Raw genomic sequence first — 23,703 nt, forward strand, 5'->3', positions numbered from 1 at the left:
GAAAGTAAGTAGAAAACGATTGCAGCAAACATAAAGAAAACATTATTAAACCAATCCAACATAGGAGCGTAAGAATTTATTCTGGATACTTTATAGCACAAAATACGGGCTAATTTGTCCATTTGCCTTTATATATTATTCCAGGGCTTAAGTAGAATTGGTCTAATTTGTTTAAAGGCCAATTTATGTAACATAAAAAAAAAATTCCTGGTGATTTTATCGCTGCTGATATTGAGGTTCTTGAACGTTAAATGAAAAAAAGGCATCAAGCCATCCCATTCACAAGCCACGGACAGAATGATGAATGAAAGATGATGAAGGAATTCGACGTCAATACAGATACTTCCTGTTTGATGCGAGGGAGCGCAAGCTTCTTCATGACTATGGAATTACTGCAATACATTGGTAATTCATCTGAAAGATGGCAGATTTTCCTCTATATGTGGTATGGCTTACTGATCTTTGCGTGGGAGGGAGTCATTTTACATCTAAATTACTAATGTTTTACTCCAGTTTCAAAGAGAGTGAAACGGTTTCTCTAAATGAAATTTTTATATGAATGTACTATATTTACATATGTATAGGAATCTGGGTGAACAGACAAAAAAGTAAATATATAAACTCTCTCTCTCTCTCTCTCTCTCTCTCTCTCTCTCTCTCTCTCTCTCTCTCTCATCAATACATTAAATCATAATATATGGTAAATAAATATCTGTATTGAAATGGGAAATTGCTCTTAAAATATCAATAGTCTCTTGTTGAAGGTATTGAGAGAAACAATCACAAAACCATGCATACGTCCAAACAATCAGAGAAGATGTAAGGTATTAAAGCGGTATTATGCATTATGCAAAAGCAAAGTATCTAGTTGTGCGTTTAAGGCAAGAAAAAGATAATTTAAAAAAAACTTTGGCAGTTGCTAAAAAATAAGGTTTGATTCATTTTGGGATATACTTTGCAAAAGTTAAAACCGGTAAATCAGTTTTAAAAATTTTTGCATAAATATTATCCTCTTTGTAAGTGCATCCAATCTAGGTCAACTGTAATCGGGAAAATTTGATGATAGAAAGTCAAGATGAACTTTTATATTTTTTTTAAAGTAACACGCCCTTATTTTTCTTAAATCTGAAGGGAGTCGTTGTGATAAGGTGTCATCATGCCAAACTTCGCCCTTCCTAACACGTGGTTAACACGTGATGATAAACTAGACGTTAAGCATGCCCAGAGGATTCGGATCAAATGCATTGTCCAAGATCACGTGTACGTTAGAGAACGCAATGAACCAGAGAGAGGTAATCTGCAGAATCCCTCTCAAGGACGATTTACTCTTCAGGCATTTCAGATCAACTACCTTCTCAGAATTTTAGAAAAAAATAATTTATCTGAAAAATAATGAAGAAAAATAAGCAGTTTTGATGAGGTGGCAAGTTATAATATATTTCGTTTAATGTTGGTTAAGCTCAAGGTGAATGGAATTATGTTTCAATTCTTGAATTAGGTTATTATGACATATTTTTGATGGTTCCTGTATGTGTAATGAAAAATTTCTGTTGTTATACACTTCGAAAATATTATCCTAATTATCTTAAATTTGTATTTAAAAAAAGCTGTTTAATCGATGATTAAGCATCCTGGATATGAAAACAAATAATGAAATGGCGTCAATGCTACAATTTGATTTTTCATTTTATTCCCAAACCAGTGACGTACAATTGTAATTTTAATAATGATCATATTTTAGCTTCAATGTAAATCACATTTAAATGACTTTGGCAGATACGTATGGCAAAAAGGTTTTATCAAAATTAAAATGGTGTATTGACAGAACCTATTAAAAGGGAAGTATTTGCAATGAAAATGACCGGTGTACAATTACTTGTAATTCATCGACACATTCAAGCGAACTTTGTGATATACGAAGCAAATAAGGCATGACCATATTTTGGTAAAAAATAGAAAATAAGTTTAATTATTAACAGGGGAGGTAATAATTTTCTGAAGTTTGGTGTTGCATGCAATCTCAAAGTCGCGCTTTATTCCCTGCTTGCAAAGTTTCCATTCGACTTATGATTTGGGTTCCGACTTTCAGATAATTAGTGCTAGCTATATCATTTGTTGGACGTATTTTTTATGTCAGGTTGGTAATATCATCTGTGACTGGTCCAGGTCGGCCAAAGAACAAAGGCCGTCTAAATATAACCCAACGGGGCTCATAAAACAAAATACTGAACCCTGGGTAAGTAATACACCTAGGGTTAAATGATAAAGTCAAGGTCACAAGCGACGCTTCGTCTTTGTCAGATGGAACGGAATAAATGAACATTGACCAAAACTAGGTCCAGGAATCAAATATTCTAAGAGGTGATATATATAATGATAATTAACATTGTGTACAAATGTATTAATTTAAACGGATGCAGATTTCGAAGCTTTCATTAAGAATTGGCCTCGTTTTGTTTTTGCTCTTTTAAGAATACAGTACACGATAAAGTTCGAATCACTTACAAAATAATATTCTTTTTATGTTTGTAGACTATAAAACGTCAGTATTCATGCATCTTAGACAAAATAACAATAAACTTCTAGAGCACCACCCACGAGCGTGTATTTCAAAACCTTTATTGCATGCAAAATTGGGTACTTCTCGGTTTTAATCGCTGAGGACATATCTGCTGGTTATATGTGTGTATATTGGTTTCCAACAGCATCTTATAACTCACCTATTAATCTATATGGCCGTTTTGAAATTCACTGTTATACGGGTCTATGATACTTTTGTTTTCAAGATATATGCTGAACCATCAACCTATCTTGTACTAATTGCAAACTGCATTTTAAAAAAAATGTTCACTGTAGATCTTTTGGTCGGGAAATGACCGGTTTTTTCTTGGTCACCGAGGCAAGTATCACCGTGTGAAATGTTCCCCTTTGACATGACGAGTATAAAAATATATATTTATGGACAAGAGTTTCCTTCTTGGTATGACTTTCTCCTATATTTAGATTTATTACATTTAGAATGTACGCAAGAAAACAAATGGTGGTCGGAGTAACCTTTACAGTAGTTCAGTAGAGCATGGTGTCTTCGGAAGGACATCCATTTGTCATCATGTGAAGGCACTTTGTACTAATCAAACTAATTGTAACAGTCAAATAAATCGCCAAAGGTTAAGAAAAGACATTGAGCATAATTCATCTCAAATGAATGCTTCATTTGTGTACTAAACTCTTTCTCTAATGCAATTTAAATGTGATGCTGGTTTGAGGGTAATTGACTTTTACAATCGCTAGTAGGCGCGATCCTATGGAGAGCTTCTTGCTCCTATAAATTTATTGTGCTCGTCCGCGGGACATATACCTTAGGAATAAATGGATATTTGTGACTCTATAAATATCAACTATCAGTGTTTTCATCGGAACCGCAATCCATAATACATGCATTGGCTAGAAGTTTCAGTAACGTTTCCGGGTGGCAAGGCAAGTGAAACCGGAAGTGAGTTACGAGCATCTGAATCAGTGATCTGTATAAACGCCTATAATCGCTATAATAGTACGATTGTTATAATTTTTGAATTGTTGATAATTTTTATCTGGAGATTACGCTAACTGTAACGATTTGACGTTAGATAGAGGAAGATTACGACGAAGCATATACAATTCCTTTTGTCGCATTTCTTCGCTCTGCTGGTGTTTATTTAATCAAATACAGAATAAATTAAAATAGGTTTGGTTAACACGAAGTATTCAGTGGACGAAAATCGATTACAGAAAAGTTTATACAAAAAAATCCTCTCGATCATCTTTGAATTGATTTTCTTCTCCGATATTAATTTTATTGTTTCACAATTGGGGGCTTCTGTTTTGTCCATCTCTGGGTGACCTCCTTTTACCTCCTCCTTGTAGTACATTTTTATAAATAATGTCACTGGGTATTTACATCTGGATGTTACTCAGTAACCCGTGTGGGTCCTATTCTGTTCTTACTCGGCTAATAGCACAACTTTGCATTGTCATCTTCTCCAATACAGAAGATCTTTCCATTGCCTCATTTCAATCCATCTGAAAAGAAATATTTTAAATTATATGTAATATGCAAACGAAGTAAGAGATATGATTACACCGGACTATTGTGTATCAATTTAACGCAATGTAAAATGAGATAGTAGATTGTGTTTTGCAGAAATAAATGTATTTGTATCTAATAACTCTTTTTTATGCAATTGTCGGGTCTCAGGTTTGCCAATTAAACGCATACACCTTATCCAGCCAATCTCATTGTGCACTGTTAATAATTTTTAGGTATACTTTATATTTAAAGGTTGAATTTCGTTTCGGTACAAATCTGTCATGTAGAAAGATAAGAAACTACATGTAGAGTACATTTGATTTCAGCACCCAGCCTTTTAATGTATGGTTGCAAAATTTGTTTTGTTTAGCAACTTACTTCGAGAAAAGTGCAATACTTTGGTCAGTTTGTCATTGCATCGCTAGGTCATTTGAATTCATGACTATGAATTACATTACAGTGGTGAAAGTCCTATCTGTACCCGATTTGTATTAAAATATGGGAAGCCATGAATTTTACATAAAGAGAAATCGATACGCTTTAAAAGTACAAAAAGGCAAAAAAAAAGTATCGTCGGTGTTTCTCATTTATTTTCCAAAATAAAAAAAAATAAACCGATGGTTTGTCTGCAAGGAACTCTGCAGTTTCCCTATTCACTTCGTTCACTATTGATTTTTATTAAGCTATTTCTTATATACCACTTCCTGTATGCTAAAACTCGGAGCTTAAATGGAGATTATCGTTAAAAAAGCAGGAGGCGTTTCAAAGAGCACGATTAAAAAAAAAGACAGCCACTTGAACCTCCCTCGCCCGGAACTTTATTTTATGGGCTTTTTTCTTCTTTTCCACATCGAAAGCAAGCGACAATTGAATGGTGGGCTTCAATCATTAACATCCTGGGTTTTGTATGTAGAAATGGGTAGAGGTTTATCGAATGTCCGCCTTCTCAAGGTTATTCATGAGATGGTGTTTGCGATAGAAATTTGTTTATTTAATGGTGTTCATCTCATTCGTTTGCTAGCATGCATTTATATCTCGTTTAATTTGTTGTTTATTCGGTTTTCCTATAATATGAGGCAACTTCGTCAAACGAATGATATTGTATAAATAGTGCCTGTTTGGGAGGGTAACTGTTGAAATTGGCACCCCGAGAAAACCATTGTCAACCGACGCGAAGCGGTTGACAATGGTTTTCGAGGGGTGTTAATTTCAACAGTTACCCTCCCAAACAGGCACTATTTATTTTTTCATACTGAATGTCTTATTTTTAAAGAAAATTTTACTGCTTTTATATAGATACGGCGAACCGTACGCGCAGAATTTACGCGCATGTAACAATTCGTTGTGTACCCGTTGCCAAATGTGTTGCTAACGCTGAGGGTAATAGAACGGATTACCAACAGCGTCCAAACCAATCAGATTTCAGTATTTAATATAAAAGTATAATAAATGAAAAATGGATCATCTTGGATATGTTAGACGGATTCACGTGGAATTATACCAGGAGACTGGTGTGTTATGTAATTAATTTGCAGTTATTACATATTGAACTAATCAGCACGAAAGCATGTAATGTTTACAAGTTCCACTTGTAACAAATTATTAGGTTTGAGCGAATAAACTGGACTTGAACATAACAATATGTTGAAGCACGTCATGATTGTGAGTGAGCACATGTATAACGTGCATCCAAAGAAAGCTTCGTACAAAGTAAAAACACATTCTACCGATACTGACCTATATATCAAATATATTGCTGTCCTGGTCATGGGTTTTATAAATAACATAGTCTTACTAAATTACTATACAAGCAAATAACCTTGACCTAATGATTAGGTTGACCCGTACCTCCTCTGACCTCACATGATGGGTACACAGAAATTAAAAAGAAAGCATATTGGGATGTTAGAAATTGTGATGCCGGGGGTTTACTGATGACGACCCCCCCCCCCCCCCCACTTTCAATTTCATAAACTCTGATATAGTCATAATCTAGTGTTTTGGGTGGTAAGTACTCTATGCAGTCCAGCACATCATTTGTTGCATTCAGTGGCTTTTGATTTAATTTGCTAGAATTTTATACAGATCATGTCGGTATAAATATCCAGTCATTGTAATTCGTAATAAATATGTCCGACCATAGGTAGAAATTGAGTTATCTTTATCATCTGCATGGTGTTTGGAGAATACCATTGGCACAGATTGAACAACATGTTGACAAAAAAACTCTGTCTCGCTGTCAAATAACTGGTATCATTATCATTCAACACCAAACAGCGCACCATAGCGCTAAAATAACGAAACCAAACAACGCACCATAGCGCTAAAATAACGAAACCAAACAACGCACCATAGCGCCAAAATAACAACACCAAACAACGCACCATAGCGCTAAAATAACAACACCAAACAACGCACCATAGCGCCAAAATAACAACACCAAACAACGCACCATAGCGCCAAAATAACAACACCAAACAACGCACCATAGAACTAAAATAACAACACCAAACAACGCACCATAGCGCTAAAATAACAACACCAAACAACGCACCATAGCGCTCAAATAACAACACCAAACAACGCACCATAGCGCTAAAATAACGAAACCACAGTGTTAGAACACCACGTTGTTTCAGCGTGACAGCGCGTTAAGGGTTGTGCTAGCGTACAGTGTGTTGCACGAAGTAGCGTAATCCAGACAGTGCATTGTGGGATATCGCCACGTCGTAGTATATAGCAATTTTTTAATGCAATGTTGAGGTTAGGCAAATAGTTCTGTATTTACCTGTACACCTTAGTTTTGTGAAATATATTTAGCAAACAGTCGTCTTTTCATGTTAGATGATGTAGTTAGGAATAGAACTGAATCTTTTGTCGAAACAAGTACGTTTCTTTTACTGCATTTGAAGATTCTAATGACTTCCCAACGTTATTTGTGATATACTTGTAGATTTTGCAAAAAAAGGGGGAAAACAAATGTTTGAAATTGCATTTTTGATATTTTTGAAAGATTTGATGAAATTGCTAACAATTTGAAATGAAGAAATGCGACGTTTCGCGGTCGGCGAATTCAAGGCATATATCTTTTACACGATTTTTCAGTTCCTTGGTTTGTCCCAATGCTTTTCTGTCAATTAGGAGTTGCATCTGACCTATCACGACATGAAGGGCGAGCGTCCCTGGAGAAAATCTGAATGAAACCATAAAACGTCTCCCTCAATGTTCCATGTCACTGGACTATAAACAAGGTCAGGTCTGGCAATACTAGGTAAATTCAATTAGCTTCCATAAATCTCAGAGTTCGCCGAAAAATGGTTAAATCGGAAGCAATGAATACATTTAAACATAATTTGTTTTTTTTCGGCAATCTACTTTGAATTCATTTACAATTCGGTCTTTGAATTGGTAATTCCAGATCACAGGTTCAATTTACATGATTGACAAACAGTAATTTTTATAAGAGTGTATAATTAATTAATAAACTCACTGTTTCTGTTTCCCTTTTTTATCTGTAGAATTATTCTTTTTTATCGTACAGCATGATGATTGTCGGGGTTTCAAGAGGAGAAAAGTAAATACTGTGTACGTGTTATCTTTAAACAAGAATAAAAAAAAACACAAAAATGTCGTACACAACAGACGCATGAATGCATGCATTCCGTAGTAATGCCAAACAATGTATTTTTGGAAACGATAAAAGGTCAGAATTAAAGTATCTGCAAATGGGAGGCGCATGAACACGAGCGAATCGAGTTGTTCCTTCTCCAGACCCACCGTATGTAGATGATGGTCTTGAAGCGTATCAACGAGGATTAAGGGATTAAGCCAATGTCTAGATTTTGCCAGATTGATAAAACTTAATCTCCATTTCTGAAATTTAAATCGTCAAGTCATGATCATAAAATTCAAATTGTCAGCACTATCGTTTAAGTTGTGCCATTTAAAAAATAAAGTTAAATTTTAAAAAAAAGATTTATTCAATTGTTTATGAGAAAACACAGACAGACTTACAGGCACAAGAAGATATGCTCTAATATTTAGAAGTCTTCTTAAAGTACAATTAATTCGGCCTATTTTTTTAAATTTCATTCAACATTTGTTATATTTTTACACACTTTTTTATAAATGCATACCCCCTCATTCACAGGGGACTTTATGAATGAGAGGAAACATAGTTTTGACATACTATTGATTAGATCGAACGTGGTATAGTTAGTGAAATACGCATAAAGCAGACCTTTTTCTTTCATAATCAAGTATGACGTTAAAAAATGTACAGACCAAATATCTGAATTCTTTATTAGATTTTTTTATACACCCCCCCCCCCCCCCCCCCAAGATAGATATCCATAAATTAAGCGTTAATCCTATTCATATTTCAACATATTTCTTACATGCATGTATTAATCCATCTGGGTGGGTTTTTTTTTATTCAGTTTGCATATTATTCCTTAAAATATTCAAAATGCATTCCTACAAAATTTCCACTTTTATTCATCTGCGCCAAAATAGAACAGGACTACAAAAAAGGACATTATTCTCCTATTTCGACACATCCTTGCAAGAGCGCCTTTAGTCGATCTTTTACCCAATGTTTAATTCTGTTAAATAACATCCACCTTACTTTGTTCACACACACCATTTAATGTTTGTTGGTGACCGAATTTTGCTATACGTTGACCGACATGCTTTAGTTTTCACATTTGATTGTCATTTTTGGACGGGATTTCGTGCAATCTGCTAAACGCAGTTATAAAACATCGGAGGCACGCAATGCACAAATTCTGCTGTCATCGAAAATTGCTTCTAGATGCGCGCTTCTGTTGATTTGTTTCTTTTGGTACCTCATATATGATGTATTTTGTGAGCAAACATAAAACAATGCTTATGCACAAGTCAGTAAGAAAGACAGTCAGTTTGAAAACATTTTAGAAAACATCTGTCGTTCACTTCATAGGAATTTCTTCCAAAGCTCATGTCAGTACACAAAATATAAACAAGTCAGAAGCAAAATTCAAGGACTTATCATCTAGAGATACAACTTGAGTGTGTTTAATCCGTAATAATATGGATACGAATGATAGTGATTACACTTGAATTAGTTTCAAAAATTTGAAACACAGAAACAAATACGTTGAGGACTTTGTTTGATCTGTTAGTCTAAGGCTTAATAGAGATAGAAGAAATAAATATCAAAAGCGATAGAAGAGGAAAACTTACGATAGAATTTGTTTTGGTTTTTTGATTTCTTCGAGTAATCTTTTTTTTTCCGCGTAACTAATTTGTTGACCGGGGGAGAGCTGGGGGAGGGGGGTCAACAAGGAAGAATAAGACACGCCGAAATCATGCATCGCACCTGTCACGTACCACTGAAAGATACGCCGGGATAAAGAAGTAACCGGGTTGTATTGGAGAATATCTAGATTATCAGGGGTACATCCTCGGAGATATGGGTACATGTTTGGCAAAAATAAGACTGCCAAAACCTGCGCAAATTCAGTCTAATGGACGACGGACGATCTCACAATCTGTGTACATAGTGTCAGTTTTATCAATATTCAACACGGGATTGTCATCAGCTAGATTTAATTCCATGCACATGTTGATGCACATGCAAGAATTTTCAGAGGACATATCCCCGATCTTCTGAAGGTTATTAGGGAGGGTGGTCACTTAGGCCGACTATTGATGACAAACTGACCTCTGAATCCCACCCGCTTCACGCCGCTCTTTACTCGTCCTCCATTATGTAATATTTTAATGCATATGGTTCTAAATATTTTGCATACATTAACAGAATTCAAAAGTTCACAAAGGGGTCACATAACAAATTCTAATTTCGCGCCCTCAACGAAGATATTTAAGTCATCTAATTATTGCATAATTAACATTGTGGCTGCACTTGTAAATCTACAAAAAGTTAACATGTGACATGAGACAAGCAAAAAGTGCATTGTAAAAGCTAGCGTATTCGATAAATTTCATTCAGCATGTGCGACAAGTTTTTACTCTGCGATAATGCGTTAAATTAATCGTAAAATGTTGACATGTTGTGACATTTATATATTATGAAAAACAGTTCCGCAAGAGCTGAATATCGCATGTGTATATATAGTATACACGTGGTATATATAGACCTAAGTGAAGAGAGAACCCGCGGGTCTCAGCTAATGTAACAGGTCACTGACACACGTGCTGAAATTCGGATAAATGGACTACGAGAAAAAAGGGGCGTGAGCTAGCATTTACATAGTTACGTTCTGGGAGTATAGAAGTATAGGACTATTGTCAGCGAACTCGGTGGATATATGCATAAGTATTTAAAATCAATACTACGGTCCATTGTGGGAACTACACTTGAATGAGAGAAAGAAAAAGACGATTGGTTCATTTCTGGGTAAAAGGGTACCCATTTCCTTATATGGAAGTTCATGACCTAATTTCACTACTATTATAAATGTAGGACCAGCTGTTTGGTTAACTATCAGACTCCTCTCGGTAAAGCATTTCTACTGTCTTATCAGATCTGTGCACTAACGAATAGGCACTATGACGGAACTTATGACTACAGGGCTGGACCTCCACTCCGACCCCTCAGCGGATCCCATCATGGACATTATTGCAGGGGGCACTCGTTACAAGGTAAGCGATTTTTTTTCCGTTTTTGTCCCCCTCCGCAAAAATATTTATTTTCCCCCGTGAGATTCAGAGATCGTATACCTATTTTTTCATGTGTTGAAAACTTACGAAGAAAAATGACAGACGTTGTAATGTTTTGAATTTTATAACTCCACGAGTTGCAAAAACTTTTGCAAATTTTGTATAAAATATACTATCTTTGATCTTTCTATCTCCGGTGGAAAATTACTTGGTTTTATGAGCAGAGGAGAACTTCATGCTTGCAAATCACAAATTTTCTGATAATTTACAAGTCTGGCAGCTTTAACATTTTTATATTTTTTGCACGTATTGATCTCTTTATTTTGCATAAAATACACAATCTTACACAATAATTCTCAGTCCATATCTCGATAATAAAACGAAGGATTTAATAATCATCGGAAAAATAAACATCGCTTGAACATGTTGTCATTAATGATACACAAAACATCGCAAATCAATTTTGATTTGCATTCTTTCCGATTGAGACAAAGTTTACTTTAAAATCTCAATTAAAACTACCGGTGCTCATTCTCGGTTTTTTCAGAATTTTGAAAATGAAATGAAAACAATCTCATGTCAAGTATATGAGTTTATTCTGCTCCGATCTATCTGCGAAGTGCATGCGCTAAGTTCAGTGTGAAAGATAAAGCCCCAGGTGTATCATACATGTAATTTAAAGAGTGTGGAATAAGTGGTTGACGTATTAAAATTTCATTGAAATAAATTTCACAGCAAAATGTCAGTTTTTATTAATTCGTCTTTTTTTTGGCTTTACACTCAAAACCACTCCAACACATTGGAGCTTTTTCACGTGACTAAACGTCACTGCGTAGCCTCTTGTTTTATTTTTACATTAGTTATTAACTTTTCATGTCGATGATAATCTGTTTGTATCGGAAATTTTATTTCAGTCCAATCTAATCAAAAACACTACTGGTATTGAAATAATATCAAACACGTAGTTTTAGGTAAAGTATATTTTAAAAATTGAAAGATTTATTACAAGTGCGTTGCAAAAACCCTGATAATTTCATAAATCCAGCATGCTGTAATTTTTATATTCAAAATCAATACTAGTACACGAGATGGCGTTTGATATTTTTCAATATTTCTGGTGTGGGTGTTTTATCATTTGAAAGCGAAATCATCTATCAATTATTCTTCTAAAATGCATGTATTTAATTTCATTCAGCCCTATTTTTTATCCACAGAGGGTACCAATTTTTTTTTTGGATAATGTTTTCATATCGTGATAAAGCTGCAGCGAATTCGCTCGAGTTTGTGTACTCTTCCGAGTTGAAGGTCGGTGTCCTTTACTATAATCTGATTATTCAGCATTGACACTACTTCAAACTGAAAAACAACAGATACTCGAGCTGTGGGTTGAAGGCAAACCGTTTGTTTAAATCTTTCCAATGCTTGACCTTGAAGTGAAATCATCGAATGACCCCCGCCTCTTGCTCCCCTTTTCTACAAACGGAACTCTCTCTCTATAATCCTACATGTACGTGCAAAAAACCGTCGCGTATCGGTGCGCCATACTTACAGTACCTGTCTTGCGGCAGTGGGTCGTCATAAAAACCTCTCATTCGGCAGGGAAAAAATCGCTCTCAGATCAATTGTATAATATATCTAGAGAGCGTCTTGTATGTGTGTATTTATACTCTAACCGACTGCTTTATCGCGAGTTTTGTTGACACAAACTCTGTAATCTTTCGCCAAGGTTATTTTGCTTGCTATTTATTCGACATTCGCCGAATTCTTCCCCCCATGATAACAAAGAAGCGCGACACGGTTTAAATATGACGTCACTCTTGAAAATTGAAAAGATACACGTGACGTAAAGTCGTCCTTAATAATTTAGACACAATTAAAATGTTTTTTCTACAGATCAGCGCTAATAACTAAAGAATCCCGTGGTTTGTGTTTCTCTGCATGGTAAAAGTCTCCGCTGGGGAGGTTTAAATTGACCCCACGGTGTGACTTAAAACCATATAAATTACCCTCCGTTTTCTTGAAATGATTCTTTGGGCCACATTTTGTTAAAAAGCCCAGCAAACGCATGTCTAACGATTGCGGGCAACGATTATCGCCAAGTTTAAAGTAATTTTAATTTGCTACAAATTCTTTTCTCTAGAAAGCCGATAAACAAGACACCTTTCTGCTGATTAGTGAATTCAAAACCTTAGTTTCGCACTTCCAAAGATTTTGTTATTTCTAAATCGGTTTAGGGTTTCCCTCGGCGAGGATACCCCACGGCACCGAAATACCTCCCCGTTGATTTTTTTTTATCAAGATTAAAATTTTCCAGATTTTCAAAGTAAGAGGTAAAAGATTTTACAATACGTGTTTATAATAAATCTTTGGTCATCAACTTTTATGAGCTCTTTTAATTTTTCAATATATTCAGATATTAACCAATTATATATATAACAAATCGTTATTACAAATGGTGTACTTTTGAGATTAAAAAGAAATCCTTTAAGTCAGTAATCTGGCCAGTTAACTTTTTGCAACCAGTCCAGTTTTCATGATGTAATAGTCTAATATTATTAATTTAATGATAAATTGTTTAAAACTGACTTTTGGGTACGTTTTCAATTTTACGGTGTAAACTGAAACATGATTTCTCCATAACTTCAGCTCTAGTAAATTTGCTTACGTCCAATTACTGTTGATGGTTTTAGGTTTTACTTATTTCACAGCTTTTAATGGAAAAAATGTTTACGTACATACATCATAATGATAAATAGAGAATGGACAATATGAAACGCTCGTAAATTTTGTTCGTCACATGAATCTTCTCAGGACAGAGACCCTAGTCTTGATAAAGAAAAATTAAATTGAAAGAATACATTAACACGTTTTTCTATTCTTTTTTTAAGTTCAAAGCCACTATTTTGACATCGTAAGTTGAATTTCAAAAGCAGATGTTTGACATTTATTGAAAACTTTGATAAACCGCCCACTTCGTACGGTTTATTTTTTCAGAAAAAACGTATGATAACTGAATATTTGAACACTTAAAATTCGTATTTCTGGTTCAACACGGCCGTTTGAAAAATTCGTTTAATTTCTTCTATACTGACGTCCAGATGTGTACAGTTATGTTTGATAAAAAGAAAGCTATCTTTTCCCTTCCCGCCCCAGTTTAAAAGAAATCTGATAAGATGCATCTAAAGATGTTTTGCGATGTCTAAGAACAGGTCTGCTTCTCTCAATTGAGTGATTACGATAGCTAATCTCTTAATGTGTAGTCTAACGCTTTAATCTGTTAAAAACCCGCCAAATTGCATGCGTCAATCATGTTTGAAGGGTTTTCGTTAATTAACGATCTAATAAGAGAATCACGATTTGTAATGTAAGAGCTATATTTGAAAGATAAGTCGTGTCGATCTAATTTTACGCTACAATGTAGTAATCCAAAAGCGTATATTTAATTGAAGATGAATATACGTACATATTTTATTTGACAAAGAAGCAGCTGTTCAAGGTTACTAGTATACATAAACGAGTTATAAACGTCTGCTCACTACGTCATTTTATCCCAGCGATATTTCACACCGAGAAATTCACTGACGTCATAACCGTATCAAAATTGACATTATAATATTTATAATAGAAATTTGACGAACGAGAAACCGACAGCTCTTTTATTCATTGTTGCAATTTTCTTGTTATCACAAAATGGTCTAATTTAGTTCGATGAAAAGGAAAGGATTAGCGAAAAAACGGCGAGAAACCAATGGAATCATATTATCCTGCGTGTTATTTTTGCCTACAGTTCATAAAAGAATTACGATGCTATTTAACTAGGAATTATTTTTGCTTCATTGTCCCGAGCGCTGAATGTCAATGGATTTATTTTAGGGTAGCGTGATATAGATAAAACTTTCCTTTTGTACTCTGGAATATGAAAGTATAAGAAATTGGCTTCCAAAAATAAAACACTGTAAATAAAATATCACAGAGGAAGTGCGATGCCAGCGATAAAGTGTGATCATGAATAGCTAAATCTTTGGAACAAATGATAGAATAAATTTTGGCCAAGGAATTACATGGCCATTTTTCTAATTTAGAAATTAGAACATATCAACGCACGTGTGCAAAGCTTTTCCTTCCCCTCTCCATTCCAAAATACAATTATCATAAGGATCGTAGTACGATGCAATTCATTATTAAGAATGCTCGGGGCAGAGAAATGGTTGATGAGACAGGGCAAATATAAATGTACATGTCCCCTCACCGGCGTATTGTTTACAGACCATGACCCGCGTGGGTGTCGTGTTAATTAACCCCCACCAGTCCACTTCACGAACGACGACAACCATTCATCTATTATTTAACGACTTATCTCTACACCAAGAAGCCCAAGATTAACGTGATGTTAGTCTTGGGACAATCAATATAATTTTATATATGATGTTATTCGAAACTATCTTCAGAAGCGATAAGAGAATTAATGAAAACCATCACGAAAGGGTGTCCTCTTGATCGCTATATTTATACAGTAGCGAGCCAATCGGAAACAGTGCTTCTGCTCCTTTGTTCATTTTTTATTACCCTAAAAATGATGAATTTCTTATAGATTACAAGGTCCGAAAGCGTCATCAGCCTCAAAAATAAATTGTAGTTTTTACTTCCTGGTCATAGATCTAAGTTAACTTCCTGGATGAAAACTTCGTATTGATAAACGATTTTCAATGATATGGTAATCTATGATTATTTTTCACAACCAACAGATAATGATGCAGTGCTTAGAGATTGGTTTGTTTGACGAAATTGAGTCACTAGGAGAAGCTTGCACTGCAGAATCCATTGCAAAGAAGTGCGGATATGACGTCGCTGTTTCAGAGCGGTTGCTAAGCACTCTTGCAAGTTACAACCTGTTACAAAAGGATTGCAACAGAAAAGGTATTTCAAACTCTTATATAGTTTAAAACATACTTAAAACAACCTCCAGTCAACTACTGATGAAATCGAAACCGAAGTATTTTGCTGCCAGTATAACTCAACCATTTGCCGAACATAAAGAGGATTCGGAACCTGTAACTTCATCCACATCATCGTCTGACGCATTGGTTTCCTATTGAATTGCTCATTAGAGTGGGTGTAAGCTTAACACCGACTTTAAGACAATAGGCGTAATTGAATAATGAATCTGTTTACTCGTTAAGAAATGGTGTCGAAGAATCTTTGCTCTGAAGCTTGTGTCATAAATGCCTTACGTTAACTACCCCTGATGTTTTCACCGACAATAAAGAATTTTTTTTTCTTATCATCTTCCATCCCTCTCTTCGAATCTATTTTTATTGCATTCATTGACGGGCATTTTTTGCAAACGGACTACAATTCAATTAGAACGAGACTATTTCGGAGCATGTATTTTTGTCGTTGATGCTTTTTGGGGTTTTTTATGTGGTCGTCTGCTGTCCAGGGACCTTCCCGCCATTAGACCCTTAATCCGACACAGATGAATTTTATAGCTCTAACGATGTAGGGACATATTCGTGTCAGGGGTCCTCATTAATTAACAAATATTAACCAACTGCGTGGGATGAGCTTAGAAATAGGGTTCACTCAGGGGTTTCTTCGCAGCATTCTATTGGACCGCAATTTGGCCATATCTGGCCAAGCCATCTGTATCCTTTAACCCTTATATGTCATATCTGGTCTTATAAATGGAGCTCGCGGGATCCGGCGGTATGAATGAAAGTTTCTGAGAATGAATGGTAATATACGGTTTCCTTCTTTTAGGGTCAATTTTGCGGAAATGCCCATCCCTTGAGATAAATGTCATGGAGTGAATGAATTTCAAGATAGGGACAACACATTGTACATTATTGATATTTCATTGTTTAATGATTTCATTAATCATATATCAAGAAAATATGACTCTTAAATTAAGTGTTCTTGGGAGTGTTCAGCTGTACAAAGAATGAACCGAAATTAGGACACAATGCACACAAGCAATAAATTATTATAGACATCGCACATCATTTCCTAAACGTTATCTGTCTGAATCTGACAAGACCTAGTCCTTGTTCCATATCATAATCGTGGGGAAAATCTTCCATTGTCTCATTCAGTTTAAAACAATTCTTTATATATATAAAGTTCTTTAAGAATTAATATTCCAAGACAATTAAAATAATCATGGGTTTATGTTCTTGTTCTTCCGTTTCGTCTAGGTTCGCCATCCTACAGGAACTCTCCGGGGACGTCTAAATACCTGACTCGGTCCCGTCGACCCACAATGATCGGGCTCGCAATGTCTGTCGACACCATGATCTTACCACTACTTGATAATCTACCAATGCTTTTGAAATCAGGTAATTAGTTGCGCCATCCCACCTTCTTATCTTCTGCAGATGAGAGTTGCATATCATATTTTATTTACAACACAAAGAAGGGGATTATCACAAGGGTGGGTTTGATAATTTTCGCAGAAGACATATCTATTTAGAATAGCGCATGGAATTATTTCGTAAGGGGGCAATTACTTTTTCATTCATAACAGTCGGGTGAATCGCACACAAAGTCGTTTAATTTGGAGTGCTATTTTAATCTTATTACCATTTTTTCCTTATCTATTACACTATGGGACACGTTAAATGAGGTGGGGGGAGAGTACGGTACACCTGAGGCATTGTCGGATCATTAGTTTACAAGCTGCTGTAGCGCAGGGGTCAAGCCAAGGTGTGAAGCAAGCGGAAATGTCTACAACAGGTTGATAATTGCCTTGTTAATTTACTAAAACATTTTAACTCTTTAACTGTCAGCATGTCCCCGACGGCAGCAAATGATAGACCTGGCCATTTGACACGGGCTTGTTTATTTCAAGATTTAATGATGCCGGAAGAAAGATGTTTGTTTTGGAATCATTATACTTTTATGTTGTGTCGTGAATTTCAATATCACTAGATAAAAGCAAATACGAAGTTTACGAACTGTCAAACTTTCTATTTAGCACGCACTTAATCACAAAGTATATACACAAAAACTGTATAAACCTGGTTGAAATATTTGTGGCCGAGAATATTTCTCATTTTATCTTCATTACTCAACTGCTCCTATCCATTAGAATAGAATAATAAACATGTAAATAATTTCGTTGTGACGGTTCCTCTATAAGTACACTCTATTTTTAGACGACATATCAAACTTATAAGGAAGAAAGCCTAATTTGAAAGTACAATTCAGAAGAACTAAACGAAGTTACCCTTTTTTAAGATTATTAAATATTTTGCCTCGCTTGATGAACTCGTCGACAAGGAACTTATTGGAACCAAATTGCTAAAATTAGTTAATTGTATTGTGATAAGTGAATTTTTAGGTTTAAAATGTAAAATTAATATTCATTCGTGACGCAACTTTGCCCTCTCTTTCAAGAACTGTGTCTTCATTTCGATTTATCCTGTTTCTTCCAGGTAAAGGTAAACTTGACATAAATAAAAATGTGGCTGACAATGGAAACATAATGATGTCTTCACCCAATCACCAAAAGGCTCCCAACAACATCATGGATAAAGAAAACAACATGGGTCCAGGCTCACCCATCAAACAGAACACCCCGACCATGCCACATATACCCAAAATGCCCTGCATGCCAAAAATGCCTCCAAACTCCAAGATGCCCATGGAGAAGAATGGTATGGAGTATCAAGCGAAATTCCTTATGGCAATGGAAGGGTTTTCAGCCACGTGCGCTTCGGCCATGGTGAAGGCATTTGACCTCAGGCAGCATAGATCGGCAGTAGATTTGGGAGGTAGGTTATGGTCTTTGCAGTTTGGAGAAAAAAATGCCTTTTCGAAATAAATAAAACCAACGGAAATGTCTTATTATAAAACAGCCAACATAAGAACACATACAAAACTCGTCCAGCATTTCATTATATCTCAGTCAAAATTCACACTGGAAGTAGAAAAACAACAATATTTACATAGATTTAATTAAATTCGAGTTCTGTTTAATCAAATTGTGTGATATTAAAATGAGGGACTTTAAAATGTTCCGGGTTAAAGTGATTCTTTTCAAGTTGCATAAATGGTTAATTGATTCTTTTTTTTTAATTATTGTTAAAATTTTGATGTTTGTAAATATTAATTTTCCGAATGACTAATTTATATTGTGATATAATTCCTTAATTAGACACTGCTAACTTATCAAAAGCCTTCCCACACAAACTTAACCACATCAAACTAGTATTTGTCAAAAAAACTAATTAAACTAGAAAGAAAGATTAGAGAAATTTATGTTGTTCATTTTGAATTTTTTACACTTTGACCACAAGTGATATAACATGTGTGTCAGTGACTAGCAATGGCATATCTGTAATGAAAGAAAAACCAGGTGATTAACAATGGTAGAGATAGGAACCAAAAGTAACGGCAAAAGGACAGACTGGTCTGTTAGGGCATTCGAGACATCATCTTGTCTGCGATTTACATTGGTTAACGGTGATTTGTTATGATGAAACGCATGTTGAATCGTTAAGAGGATTGACAAGTTGAAAAACAAGGAAGAAAGTTCCATCTTAAGTAATGGCCTACTGACCCTCTTGGCGTCCACAGAAAAAAGATTCCCCATTGGTCAAATTCCGACAAACTGGGTTGGGGTTTCATAAATAGCATGTCTGGATATTTACAATGTACCGCGCAGTCGCTCAAAGAGACGATTGATGAGGTGTGAAACCGCGTCGTTTATCTTAAGTTTTCTTGTTTGCCCTATAATGTGGCGGGGGTGCCTTGAAAAGCAAGGCCACCGTTTTCAGAAAATTTTTTTTTTTATCTCTTATAAAAAAGCATTACAAAGACAGTAAACCATGAATTCAAATATTTACCTAAATTCAAAGCAAAAAAAAAAATTTCGTTTGAATGTCACCATTTTCTATTTCAAATTTTAAAATATTTTTAAAAGAAATATATTACTGTATCATTACAGGCGCCACGGGCAGAATCTCATATGAACTGGCAAATACTTATCCTCACATGAAGGTCACAGTCTTTGACCTTCCACCTGTCATCCAAATTGCTCAGAAAATGCAGAATCCGTGTTCTCAGGGACAGGTCTTTTTCAAGGCTGGTGAGTACGACTTTGTTTTGAAAACTTCTCAAAATATCGACCTTGCTTTAACCTTACTGCAAAGGGTACCTAAGTTAAAGCATCAAGATGGAACTTTGAATGTTGAATTGATAAATTGTTACACTGAACTTAAGAAATCTAATTATCATAGCCATTCAATAAATTGTTCCTAATTTATGTACATACATTATTGAAGATGTTGTTTTATTAAAGTCGTATTTTGCATTTTGCAGGAAACTTCTTCGAAGATGATATACCATCAGCTGACCTGTATCTTTTGGGTCACATTATTCATGGTTTTGACCTTAAAGGGATCGACAAACTTCTCCAGAAGGTGTACTCTAAGCTTCCCCCGGGTGAGTACTTAACAAATTTAATACGAATACTGCAATATTTTTAAAGGAGTTTTCATTGAATAAAATAAACTGATGCGATTTTTTGTTAATCGATGCGATATATTTTAAGAATATCACCAGATAATGGTACATATTTTAAATTCTGCAAAAAGTCAAATGTTTTAAAGAATCTTTTTCATTTTTTCCAGGTGGATCAGTGTTAGTAATGGAAAAGATCCTTGCTGAGAATCGCACAGAACCGGAGCTTGCCGTTACCAATGATTTTGTGATGACCCTTCTATCACAGGGCCAAGAGAGAACCCTATCCGATTATCAGAAACTATTTGCCAAACATGGCTTCGTTAATGTGCAATTTACACACATAGATGGTCTTAACTATTATGATGTCATGCTCCTAAAGAAGCCATTTTAGGTTCTCGAAACATCATTGACCACAAGTATAGAGACTTCTAATTCAATCAGACATTTTTCAGCAGATCTGCTCTTTGTGCTGTTTGACATGATGGTACAGGGATGAAATTCATGAATCATCTCTTGCGATTTGCGGGCCCAGTAGTTCTTGCTAATCACAGCAGGTTGATGAGGGTTTTTTAAGAGAAAGACAAAGAGACCTGTTTAACTAAAAATCTTCAATCTTACAAGATGGCGTCCGTATTATTGTGTCAATGACATTTTATTTGAAACTTCTAAACTTTTTTATTCTTGCATATTTTTGCACTTTTGTTTCATTGTATGTGTAGGGCAGGTATTTTGTGACATTGCAGGGCCTGAAATGTAATATGTTGTAAACACAGTCACAGATCTCCAGTCACGGCTATGTAACTTACAAAGTAATTATTACAAAAGGTTTAATCTGAACACCAGCAAATCACGCACCCTAGGGTTTGGGTTTCCAACAATCAGGTGTAGAAGCATTTAAAGACACGTTTTCTGACCCTTAAAAAACCCCGAAATAACGTTTGAATTTTTACGATGTTTTATTTTTTTCTATAGTCATCCATTGGATGTGGTAAAAATTTAGTAGGCTACATTTTCTAAATAGAGGACACAACCCAACCGGGCGATCGAAGTCAGCTGTTTGAATCTCATTACCATAAAATCAAAATATTTTGTTGTTTTAGCAGCAGATTGTATTCTGAACTCAGTATTTGAAAAGCAATGTGTTTCCCTCAAATGGCAACAATTTGTGTGTTTCAATTTCATTATCATAATGTTTTATTTTGAATATTGTGATATTGTCAGTGTTATGTATATTTTTGATCTATATGATGGCGTTTTGTACTGTAAATAATTATATTCCATGGACGCCATGAAAGCATGTTAGATCGGAGGATGTAAATATGAATTCCTTCAACTTGATTTTGTCATACTCATTATCATATAACCTCTGTTAAATGTTATATGGACCAATTGTATCTTTGATTCTAACGTAGTTTACTGTTTTGTTAATTATTTATATGACTACTTGAATTGTTTTAAATTTATTGTTATTATTATTTAATAATAAACTGACCTATATCCTGATAGAAATTATAAACGCTCTTCTTTATGTATTGAAAATTCAGACTTCTCATATAACGATACCTGTCATAGGAGCTGTCCCTCAAAGAAGTTGGCCTGTATAAAGATGGCAAGTATCCGTTGGATACTATATAAAGCAACAAGGCCTCCAACTGCCGCCATTTTTGTCTTTTAATATTAGAACCGTTTTAACATGAACTACTCATGGTTAACTGTCCAGTCATTGGCTTATAGGTATGAATACATTGAACGCAACGACACTCGTCCGACTACATCCGGTGCTGTATATTTTGTTGAAACAGCGTCAATTTCACAATTGTGCAGATCTTGGCAAACGGCTTTCCGGTTTTGTCAGTCAATGATCTTTTAGCGCATTGAAGAATTAAAAGAAAGGAGGTCAATATTTGAAGGCTTGTTTTGATGAGAAAACAAGATATTAACATCCTGCTGAAAATCCAAACTCTTTTTGCATTTTGAACTTTTTCTAGACACAGGAGCTGATCATTTAAAATTCAAACTCTCATAAAGTCAACACACATCTTATCGTTTAGGCCAAGTGCGCCCATGGATTAAAATATTTTTCAAAAAATGTCACATAAAAGAAATTTCAAAACCCTGACAAATTGTAGCACCTGTGATATAAGAAAAACATCGGATTTTTTATTTTCATGTATTATATTTACATCGGCAATGTTTGAAATATAGTTAATTGAATATATCAATTTGATCTATACCAATTTGATCTATACCATAATAAAGAACTACAAATCAAAGTCCACATAATGATATCAGCATATGATTCGTATATCATTGTTTTAGTACATTGAAGGTTGAATAATGTTGAATATAAAAAGTTTGTTAAAGATATTATTTTGAGCTGAAAAATATTTATCAGGAAACAGATAAATCAAAAACAAATATAGCTTTTGTTATCAAAGACAAATCTACTAGACGAGTACAAGTGCTAAACTGTTTAATAATCTTCTGTAAGTGTCACAGATTCAAATTTCTAATTAAACTGGCGTTGCCATACATCTTTTAAGTCGAAAGCAACAGAAAAAGGTCACATTAATACATAACAAAGAACAAAATTAAAAAGACCGATCACATGGTAATATGACAAAACACCTATTTTTAAAATGATTTATTTCGTAGGCATTGGTTTAGAATAGCCGACATTTTGTTTAGATTGAGACTATATACTTTTCCATCAAAGATAAAAGATCATTTGTGTATTGTAACCATTCGTATGGTCTGAATATACTTGCAGTTTGGGCGTTGACGAACGTGATATTGCATTGAAACAGTTTTAAGATGATGACAATTCACTGTGTTTACGTGTATTGTGTACAGAACAGTGAACTGTAACAGAATGTTATTATATCTAGTTGTTCTGCAATCTAAGCCTCAACTTCATCAGTCCATGACCGCAAGGTCAACAAAGGTCAAGGCCATTATACAGAAGCAGACGTTCTATATAGACAGCTAGTGTAGCTTCAAATTTATTGAATACAAAAAGTGATAGCTGCAGTAAAATCGCTAGTGCAGAAATCGCTGGTAAAGAAAGGTAAATGTATGTCATGGGGAATTCTTTGGGGCTTTTATTTCATTATGTTTATAAGATGATGTTAAGGTAAAAAGTCTATTGATAATTAAATAACATCGCCGACTTTGTACAACTGATTGTTGTTTGTGCCCTCAGTGTCCAATAATTGTTTTTTAGGTTGTGTTTACAATTTATTCCAAGTCATTTTCTAGCAACAAATATCTTATTAATTCAATTTTATTTGTGTTATTTTGATTTAAAAGTACAATTCGTGCAGCTTCAATTTCCTCAAGTATTTCTTGCAATCTGTTTTAAAAAACAGACAATATATAGAAAATGTCATTTGACCACAATATTTTGAATTAAAATATGTGGTATGCAGATGTTTACAAGGATATCAATTTAACAAAATAGTGCACACGAAAACGAGGGACACCCCATACATTGCTCCACGGTAATTAAT

The 23,703-nt window shown here is 34.9% G+C and overlaps 1 protein-coding gene and 1 long non-coding RNA gene across 3 annotated transcripts; one reads left to right on the top strand and one right to left on the bottom strand.

Moving 5' to 3' along the window:
* Positions 1-3,652: 3,652 nt before the first annotated feature.
* On the bottom strand, positions 3,653-13,252 carry LOC128178215 (uncharacterized). Of its 2 annotated transcripts, XR_008242927.1 has the most exons (3): positions 12,279-13,252; positions 7,557-7,939; positions 3,653-4,059 (listed from the first exon to the last, which is right to left on the bottom strand). It is a non-coding gene; the product is annotated as an uncharacterized LOC128178215 (long non-coding RNA). The 2 variants fall into 2 exon arrangements; XR_008242926.1 differs by lacking the exon at positions 7,557-7,939.
* On the top strand, positions 10,240-21,710 carry LOC128178214 (uncharacterized). The gene is made up of 8 exons (XM_052845266.1): positions 10,240-10,466; positions 10,594-10,711; positions 15,475-15,646; positions 16,924-17,064; positions 18,163-18,501; positions 19,677-19,817; positions 20,051-20,173; positions 20,362-21,710. The coding sequence occupies exons 2-8, from the start codon at positions 10,619-10,621 to the stop codon at positions 20,583-20,585; spliced, it is 1,233 nt and encodes a 410-aa protein (XP_052701226.1). The 5' UTR covers positions 10,240-10,466; positions 10,594-10,618; the 3' UTR covers positions 20,586-21,710.
* Positions 21,711-23,703: the final 1,993 nt, after the last annotated feature.

This window comes from Crassostrea angulata, chromosome 3, assembly GCF_025612915.1.
Source record: "Crassostrea angulata isolate pt1a10 chromosome 3, ASM2561291v2, whole genome shotgun sequence".
In the NCBI taxonomy this organism is placed as follows: Eukaryota; Metazoa; Mollusca; class Bivalvia; order Ostreida; family Ostreidae; genus Magallana; species Magallana angulata.